Consider the following 10,125-nt stretch of genomic DNA (forward strand, 5'->3'; position numbering starts at 1 on the left):
CTGGTTTATACTGGTGTAGGATATTTTATACTGGTCTGTACTGGTTTATACTGGTGTAGGATATTTTATAGTGGTCTATACTGGTTTATACTGGTGTGTAGGATATTTTATAGTGGTCTATACTGGTTTATACTGGTGTGAGATATTTATACTGTCTGTACTGGTTTATACTGGTGCAGAATATCCTATAGTGGTCTGTACTGGTTTACACTAATATCCTATAGTGGTCTGTACTGGTTTACACTGGTCTGTGCAGGTTTATACTGGTGTAGGATATTTTATAGTGGTCTATACTGGTTTATACTGGTGTAGGATATTTTATAGTGGTCTGTACTGGTTTATACTGGTGTAGGATATTTTATACTGGTCTATACTGGTTTATACTGGTGTAGGATATTTTATACTGGTCTGTACTGGTTTATACTGGTCTGTGCAGGTTTATACTCTTGTAGGATATTTTATACTGGTCTGTACTGGTTTATACTGGTGTGTAGGATATTTTATAGTGGTCTGTACTGGTTTATACTGGTGCAGAATATCCTATAGTGGTCTGTACTGGTTTACACTGGTCTGTACTGGTTTACACTGGTCTGTGCAGGTTTATACTGGTGTAGGATATTTTATGGTGGTCTGTACTGGTTTATACTGGTGCAGGATATTCTGTATTGGTCTGTACTGGTTTATACTGGTGTAGGATATTTTATAGTGGTCTGTACTGGTTTATACTGGTGTAGGATATTTTATACTGGTCTGTACTGGTTTATACTGGTGTGTAGGATATTTTATAGTGGTCTGTACTGGTTTATACTGGTGCAGGACATTCTATACTGGTTTATACTGGTTTAAACTGGAGCTTACTGTTCCGTACTGGTCCATACTGGTCCATACTGGTTTATACTGGGCAGAGTGTGGGAGCTGGGGGTGGGTGCTGGGCTGTGTGCTCTGGTGTACTGGTCTGTACTGGTTTGTGCTGGCCTATACTGGTCTATACTGGTCCGTACTGGTTCTCACTGGTCCATACCAGTCTGTTCTGGTCCATATGGGTCTGTACTGGCCCATACTGGCCCATACTGGTCCGTACTGGCCCATATGGGGGTCCTTACTGGTCCATCCTGCTTCATACTGGTCCATACTGCCCATACTGGTTCTCACTGATCTGTACTGGCCCATACTGGACCTCACTGGTCCATACTAGTCCGTACTGGTTCTCACTGGTCCTCACTGGTCCATACTAGTCCGTACTGGTTCTCACTGGTCTGTACTGGTCCATACTGGTCTGTACTGGTCTGTACTGGTTCATACTGGTCTGTATGGGTCTGTACTGTCCCATACTGGTTCTCACTGGTCTATACTGGTCTGTACTGGTCCATACTGGTCTGTACTGTCCCATACTGGCTCATACTGGTCTGTACTGGTCTATACTGGTCCATACTGGTCCGTACTGGTTCTCACTGGTCTGTACTGGCCCATACTGGTCTGTACTGGTCTATATGGGTCTGTACTGTCCCATACTGGTTCTCACTGGTCCATACTGGTCTGTATGGGTCTGTACTGTCCCATACTGGTCTGTACTGGTCTGTATGGGTCTGTACTGTCCCATACTGGTCTGTACTGGTCTGTATGGGTCTGTACTGTCCCATACTGGTTCTCACTGGTCCATACTGGTCTGTATGGGTCCATACTGGTCCATACTGGTCCGTACCGGTCCTTACTGGTCCGTACTGGTTCATACTGGGCAGAGGCGCGCGAGTGTGTGAACTGTGGTGCGATGGCGATGCCGCTGTGGCGCCGGGTCTGTACTGGTCCATACTGGTCCATACTGGTCCTTACTGGTTCTCACTGGTCTGTACTGGTCTGTATGGGTCTATACTGGTCCATACTGGTCCGTACTGGTCCTTACTGGTCCGTACTGGTCCTTACTGGTTCTCACTGGTCCATACTGGTCTGTATGGGTCTGTACTGGTCCATACTGGTCCGTACTGGTCCTTACTGGTCCGTACTGGTCTATACTGGGCAGAGGCGCGCGAGTGCGTGAACTGCGGGGCGACGGCGACGCCGCTGTGGCGCCGGGACGGCACCGGGCACTACCTGTGCAACGCCTGCGGGCTGTACCACCGGCTCAACGGGCACAACCGGCCCCTCATCCGGCCCAAGAAACGCCTGGTGAGCCCCAAACACACCCAAATATACCCCTGAATACAGCCCAGATACACCCTGAATACACCCCGGATACACCCCAGATACACCCCAAATACACCCAAATACACCCTGAATACAGCCCAAATACAGCCCAAATGTACCCCAAACACACCCCGAATACAGCCTGAATACAGCCCAGATACACCCCAAATACACCCTGAATATACCCTGAATACACCCCAAATACAGCCTGAATACACCCCAAATACAGCCTGAATACACCCCAAATACCCCCTGAATACAGCCCAGATACACCCTGAATATACCCTGAATACACCCTGAATACACCCTGAATACACCCCAGATACACCCTGAATACACCCTGAATACACCCCAAACACACCCCAAATATACCCCTGAATACAGCCCAGATACACCCTGAATACACACTGAATACACCCCAGGGGTACAGATACACCCCTGAATACACCCTGAATACACCCCGAATACACCCCAGATACACCCTGAATACAGCCCAAATGTACCCCGAATACACCCTGAATACACCCCAGATATACCCCAAACACACCCCAAATACACCCTGAATACAGCCCAGATACACCCTGAATACACCCCTGAATACAGCCCAAATACACCCTGAATACACCCTGAATGCACCCCAAATACAGCCCAAACACACCCTGAATACACCCCAAACATACCCCAGATACACCCCAAATACACCCTGAATACAGCCCAGATACACCCTGAATACACCCTAAATACACCCCAGATACACCCCTGAATACACCCCAAATATACCCCTGAATACACCCTGAATACACCCTGAATACACCCCAAACACACCCTGAATATACCCTGAATACACCCTGAACACACCCCAAATACACCCCAAATATACCCCGAATACAGCCTGAATACACCCTGAATACACCCAAACACACCCCAAATACACCCCAAACACACCCCGAATACACCCCAGATATACCCCAGATACACCCCAAATACACCCCAAATACACCCTGAATACAGCCCAAATACACCCTGAATACACCCCAAATACACCCCAAATATACCCCGAATACACCCTGAATACACCCTGAATACACCCCGGATACACCCCAAATGTACCCCAAATACACCCCAAACACACCCTGAATACAGCCCAAATACACCCCTGAATACACCCCAAATATACCCCGAATACACCCTGAATACACCCTGAATACACCCCAAATACACCCAAACACACCCTGAATACACCCTGAATACAGCCCAGATACACCCTGAATACAGCCCAGATACACCCAGAATACCCCCCGAATACACCCCAAATATACCCCGAATACACCCCAAACACACCCTGAATACACCCTGAATATACCCCAGATACACCCTGAATATACCCTGAATACCCCCCAGATACACCCCAAATACAGCCCAAATACACCCTGAATACACCCTGAATACACCCTGAATGCACCCTGAACACACCCTGAATACACCCCAGATACACCCCGAATACACCCTGAATGCACCCCTGAATACACCCCAGATACACCCCAGATACACCCTGAATACAGCCCAAATACACCCCAAATACACCCCAAATACAGCCCGAATATACCCTGAATACACCCCGAATACACCCCGAATACACCCCGAATACACCCTGAATACACCCCAAATACACCCCAAATGTACCCCAAATACACCCTGAATACACTCCAAACACACCCCAAATACACACCCAGATACACCCTGAATACACCCCAAATACACCCAAACACATCCCAAATACACCCTGAATACACCCCGAATACACCCTGAATACGCCCCAAATACACCCCAAATATACCCTGAATACCCCCAGATACACCCCAAATACACCCCAAATGTACCCCGAATACACCCCGGGGGTACAGATACACCCAAACACACCCAAACACACCCCAAATGTACCCCAAACACACTCCGGGGGTACAGATACACCCCAAATACATCCCAAATACACCTCAAAAACAAATGCACCCCAAATATACCCCAAGCACACCCCAAAACCACCCCAAAAACAGCCCAAAAACACCCTGGGAGCCAAATACACCCCTAATACACCCCAGGAGTACAAATGCACCCCAAATATACCCCAAACACACCCCAAAAACACCCTGAGAGCCCAAAACTACCCCAAACACACCTGGGGGTCTAAATACACCCCAAAACCACCCCAAATACACCTCAAAAACACCCCGGGAGCCCAAATACACCCCAAAACCACCCCAGGACCCAAAGTAACCCTGGGGAACCCCAAATAATCCTGAGAACCCCAAAACCACCCCAAAAACAGCCCAAGACCCCAAATGCACCCCAAATACACCCTGGGACCCCAAAAACACCCCGAGGAACCCCAAAATAACCCTGGGGAGCCCCAAAAACCCCCCAGGACCCCAAAATAATACCCAGGGACCCCAAAATCACCCCAGAGACCCAAAAATACGCCTGGGAACCCCAAAATCCAGCCCTGGGACCCCAAATTCCCCTAAACCCCCCCTGACACCCAAAACTCCCTCAAGCCCCCCCAAATTCCCCTCTGATGCCTCCCAGTGCCCCCAATCCCCAAAATCTCCTTTTAGTGCCCCCAACCTTTCCCAAATCCCCCAAACCCTTCCTTGCACCCCCAAATCCCCATCCAGCCTCCCCGACACCCCAAAATCCCCCCAAACCCCCTCCTTACACCCCCAAATCCTCTTTTGGTCTCCCCAAACTTCTCCTTATGGCCCCAAATCCATCCCAAACCCCTCTGACCCCCCAATCCGCTCTCAGTGACCCCAAACCCCCTTTACCCCCCAAATCTCTTCTCAGTGCCCCCAAACCCCTCCCAGGGTCCCTAAACCCCCTCTCAGTGCCCCCAGAACTGCTCTGCTCCCCCAAACCCCTCCCAGTGCCCCCAAATCCCCTCTCAGTGACCCCAAACTCGCTCTGCTCCCCCAAATCCCCTCTCAGGGTCCCCAAATCTCCTCTCAGCGCCCCCAATCCCCCTCATTTACCCCCAAACTCCTCCCAGTGACCCCAAATCCCCTCCTAGTGACCCCAAACCCTCTCAAGTGCCCCCAAACCCCTCCCAGTGCCCCCAAATCCCCTTGGAGTCCCCCAATCTGCTCAGTGCCCCCAATCCCCTCTCAGCGCCCCCAATCCCCCTCATTTACCCCCCAAACTCCTCCCAGTGCCCCCCAAATCTCTTCTCAGTGCCCCCAAACCCCTCTCAGTGTCCCGAAACCCCCTCTCAGTGCCCCAAACCCCCTCTGCTCCCCCAAATCCCCTCTCAGCACCCCCAATCCCCTCATTTACCCCCCAAACCCTCTCTGTGACCCCAAACTCGCTCTGCTCCCCCAAATCCCCTCCCAGTGCCCCCAAACCCTCTCAAGTGACCCCAATCCCCTCATTTATCCCCCAATCCCCTCCCAGCGCCCCCAAACCCCCTCATTTCCCCCCAGTCCCCCCGCTGACGCTCTCCCTTCCGCAGCTGGTGAGCAAACGCGCCGGCACCGTGTGCAGCAACTGCCAGACCAGCACCACCACGCTGTGGAGGCGCAGCCCCCGCGGGGACCCCGTGTGCAACGCCTGCGGGCTCTACTACAAACTGCACCGGGTGAGGGGCCCAAAATATCCATAAAATATCCCCAAAATACCCCAAAATATCCCTGAGATACCCCACACCCCGTCTGCAACGCCTGCGGGCTCTACTACAAACTGCACCGGGTGAGGGGCCAAAATACCCCAAAATATCCCAAAATATCCCTGAGATACCCCACACCCCGTGTGCAACGCCTGCGGGCTCTACTACAAACTGCACCGGGTGAGGGGCCCAAAATATCCATAAAATATCCCAAAATATCCCCAAAATACCCCACACCCCGTGTGCAACGCCTGCGGGCTCTACTACAAACTGCACCGGGTGAGGGGCCCAAAATACCCCAAAATATCCCCAAAATATCCCTGAGATACCCCAAAATACCCCACACCCCGTCTGCAACGCCTGCAGGCTCTACTACAAACTGCACCGGGTGAGGGGCCCCAAAATATCCATAAAATATCCCAAAATATCCCCAAAATATACCTAAAATACCCCAAAATATCCCCAAAATATCCCAAACCCCGTCTGCAACGCCTGCAGGCTCTACTACAAACTGCACCGGGTGAGGGACCCCAAAATATCCATAAAATATCCCTAAAATACCCCAAAATATCCCAAAATACCCCACACCCCGTCTGCAACGCCTGCGGGCTCTACTACAAACTGCACCGGGTGAGGGGCCCAAAATATCCCCAAAATATCCATAAAATACCCCAAAATATCCCTGAGATACCCCACACCCCGTGTGCAACGCCTGCGGGCTCTACTACAAACTGCACCGGGTGAGGGGCCCAAAATACCCCAAAATATCCCCAAAATATCCCCAAAATATCCCTGAGATACCCCAAAATATCCCCAAAATATCCCACACCCCGTGTGCAACGCCTGCGGGCTCTACTACAAACTGCACCGGGTGAGGGGCCCAAAATACCCCAAAATATCCATAAATATCCCCAAAATATCCCCAAAATATCCCACACCCCGTGTGCAACGCCTGCGGGCTCTACTACAAACTGCACCGGGTGAGGGGCCCAAAATATCCATAAAATACCCCAAAATATCCCAAAATATCCCTAAAATACCCCAAAATATCCCTGAGATACCCGAAAATATCCCCGAAATATCCCACACCCCGTGTGCAACGCCTGCGGGCTCTACTACAAACTGCACCGGGTGAGAGACCCCAAAACCACTCAAAATATCCTAAAATATCCCCAAAATACTCCTAAATGTCCCTGAGCCACCCCAAACCCCGTCTGCAACGCCTGCGGGCTGTGCTACAAACAGAACCAGGTGAGAGACCCAAAACCACCCTAAAATATCCCAAAATATCCCCAAAATATCCCAAACCTCGTCTGCAATGCCTGTGGGCCTCTGCTACAATCTGCACCGGGTGAGGGGCCCAAAATATCCCAAAATATCCCCAAAATATCCCAAAATATCCCTGAGATACCCCAAAATATCCCTGAGATACCCCACACCCCGTGTGCAACGCCTGCGGGCTCTACTACAAACTGCACCGGGTGAGGGGCCCAAAATATCCATAAAATACCCCAAAATATCCCCAAAATACCCCAAAATATCCCCAAAATATCCCTGAGATACCCCAAAATATCCCCAAAATACCCCAAAATATCCCAAAATACTCCAAAATATCCCTGATATACCCCAAAATATCCCCACACCCCGTGTGCAACGCCTGCGGGCTCTACTACAAACTGCACCGGGTGAGGGGCCCAAAATATCCCAAAATACTCCAAAATATCCCTGATATACCCCAAAATATCCCCACACCCCCTCTGCAACGCCTGCGGGCTCTACTACAAACTGCACCGGGTGAGAGACCCCAAAACCACTCAAAATATCCTAAAATATCCCCAAAATATCCCTAAATGTCCCTGAGCCACCCCAAACCCCGTCTGCAACGCCTGCGGGCTGTGCTACAAACAGAACCAGGTGAGAGACCCAAAACCACCCTAAAATATCCCAAAATATCCCCAAAATATCCCAAACCCCGTCTGCAATGCCTGTGGCCTCTGCTACAAACTGCACCGGGTGAGAGACCCTAAAACCACCCTAAAACCACCCTAAAATATCCCAAAAATATCCCTAAAATATCCCTAAACCACCCTAAAATATCCCTAAACCACCCTAAAATATCCCTAAACCACCCCAAACACCAATCCCCGTGGGCTGTACTACAAACTGCATTAGGTGAGGGACCCCAAAATCTCCCTAAAACACCCCAAAATATCCCAAACCCCGTCTGCAACACCTGCGGCCTCTACTACAAATTGCACAGGGTGAGAGACCCCAAAATATCCCTAAAATATCCCTAAATACCCCAAAATATCCCTAAAACACCCCAAAACCAGGCCAGGACATGGGGAACCCTCAAATCCCCTCAGCTCAAGGGGGTGATGGGGCCTGGGAGGGAATTTTTGGGTTTGGGAATTTTGGGGGGATCCAGACCCCTGGCCGGGATTTTGGGAATCTTCCCCAGATTTTGGGACACCCCAGGATTTGGGGACCCCCCCTCTGATTTGGGGACCCCCCCTCTGATTTGGGGACCCTCTTCCGTTTCTGGGACCCCCCCCCCACCGGATCTGGGTAATCCCCCCGGATTTCGGGATCCCCCCTGGATTTTGGGAGCACCCTGGATTTTGGGACCCTCCCTCCCCGGGTTTTGGGACTTCTGGCTCGGATTTGGGGACCACTCCCCCAATATTTAGGGACCCCGCCCCCATATTTGGGAACCCCACCCCCATATTTGGGGACCCCACCCCCATATTTGCGGACCTCCCCCAGATTTGGTGAATCCCCCAAGTTTTCAGGACCCTCCCTGGGTTTTGGGACCACCCCAGAGTTGGGGACCCCTCCCTCCCCGGGACTCCTGGCTCGGATTTGGGGACCTCCCCCCAGATTTGGGGACTTTGGAACACCCCCACCAGATTTGGGGAACCCTGGCCCAGATTTGCCCCACCCCTCCCGGATTTGGGGACCCCCCCCCTCTGATTTGGGGACCCTCTTCCATTTCTGGGACCCCCCCCCCCCCGGATCTGGGTAATCCCCCCGGATTTTGGGATCCCCCCTGGATTTTGGGACCACCCTGGATTTTGGGACCCTCCCTGCCCGGGTTTTGGGACTCCTGGCTCGGATTTGGGGACCACTCCCCCAATATTTAGAGACCCCGCCCCCATATTTGGGGACCCCGCCCCCATATTTGCGGACCTCCCCCAGATTTGGTGAATCCCCCCAGTTTTCAGGACCCTCCCTGGGTTTTGGGACCACCCCAGAGTTGGGGACCCCTCCCTCCCCGGGTGGATTTGGGGACCTCCCCCCAGATTTGGGGACTTTGGGACACCCCCACCAGATTTGGGGAACCCTGGCCCAGATTTGCCCCACCCCCCCCGGATTTGGGGACCCCCCCAGATTTGGGGACCCCCCCCCCTCAGGTTTGGGGACCCCCCCCAGGTTTGGGGACCCCCCTAACCCCGTTTCCCCCTCCCCAGGTGAACCGGCCGCTGACGATGCGCAAGGACGGCATCCAGACCCGCAACCGCAAGGTCTCGGCCAAGGGCAAGAAGCGGCGCCAGGGGGGGGGCGCCGGTCCCGGGGGGGTCCCCGAAACCTCAGCGGGGCCCCCCCTGCCCCCCCCCGCGCCCCCCCAGCCGCCCCCCGAGGACCCGGCCTCGCTCTTCGCCCTGGGGCCCCTGGTGCTGTCCGGGCACCTCCTGCCCTTCCCCGGCCCCGCCGGGCCCTTCCTGGGCGGCGACTTCGGGGCCGCCCCCGGCCCCGGCGCGGCCGCCCCCGGGCTCAGCCCGCAGCTCTAACGGGGGGGGGGGGTCCCCAGTACAGTTCGGTACCGACAGAGCCCGACTCGGCCTCGTTCTTTGGGGAGGGGGGGAATGGGGGGGCGTGTCCAGCTGCGGGTGGGGGCGGTGTTTGGGGCGGGAACACAAAAATCCTTAATAAAGGGGCTCCACCATTGTGGGCAACGAATGGTTGGACCCAAGATGGCGGCCTCCATGAGGCACGGGAAATATGGCGGCTCCCATGAGCACTACCAACATGGCAGCCTCCGTGGGGCATCGGCAATATGGCGGCCCCCTCGAGCACAGCCAATATGGCGGCCTCCTTGAGCACAGCCAATATGGCGGCCTCCATAAGCACAGCCAATACGGCAGTTCCCATGAGCACAGACAATATGGCGACCCCCACTAGCACCGCCAATATGCCGACACTGCGAGCGCAACCAACATGGCGGCCTCCATGAGCACAGCCAATACGGCAGTTCCCATGAGCACAGCCAATATGGCGGCCCCCTCGAG

At 53.2% G+C, this 10,125-nt stretch overlaps 1 protein-coding gene across 8 annotated transcripts in view; it reads left to right on the forward strand.

Moving 5' to 3' along the window:
• The window catches only part of GATA1 (GATA binding protein 1), a 22,257-nt gene extending 12,388 nt beyond the window's left edge, over nucleotides 1-9,869 (forward strand). For 4 of the 8 annotated variants that reach the window (XM_074531188.1, XM_074531189.1, XM_074531190.1 and 1 more), the window contains 3 exons: nucleotides 2,018-2,163; nucleotides 5,684-5,809; nucleotides 9,307-9,869. In XM_074531188.1, the coding sequence (XP_074387289.1) occupies nucleotides 2,018-2,163; nucleotides 5,684-5,809; nucleotides 9,307-9,854 (820 nt within the window). In that variant the 3' untranslated portion in view covers nucleotides 9,855-9,869. The remainder of the gene's footprint in view (nucleotides 1-2,017; nucleotides 2,164-5,683; nucleotides 5,810-9,306) is intronic. The other 4 variants (XM_074531193.1, XM_074531194.1, XM_074531196.1 and 1 more) reach the window with 3 other exon arrangements.
• The last annotated feature ends 256 nt before the right edge of the window (nucleotides 9,870-10,125 follow it).

The sequence above is a fragment of the Zonotrichia albicollis genome, chromosome 34 (assembly GCF_047830755.1).
Source record: "Zonotrichia albicollis isolate bZonAlb1 chromosome 34, bZonAlb1.hap1, whole genome shotgun sequence".
In the NCBI taxonomy this organism is placed as follows: Eukaryota; Metazoa; Chordata; class Aves; order Passeriformes; family Passerellidae; genus Zonotrichia; species Zonotrichia albicollis.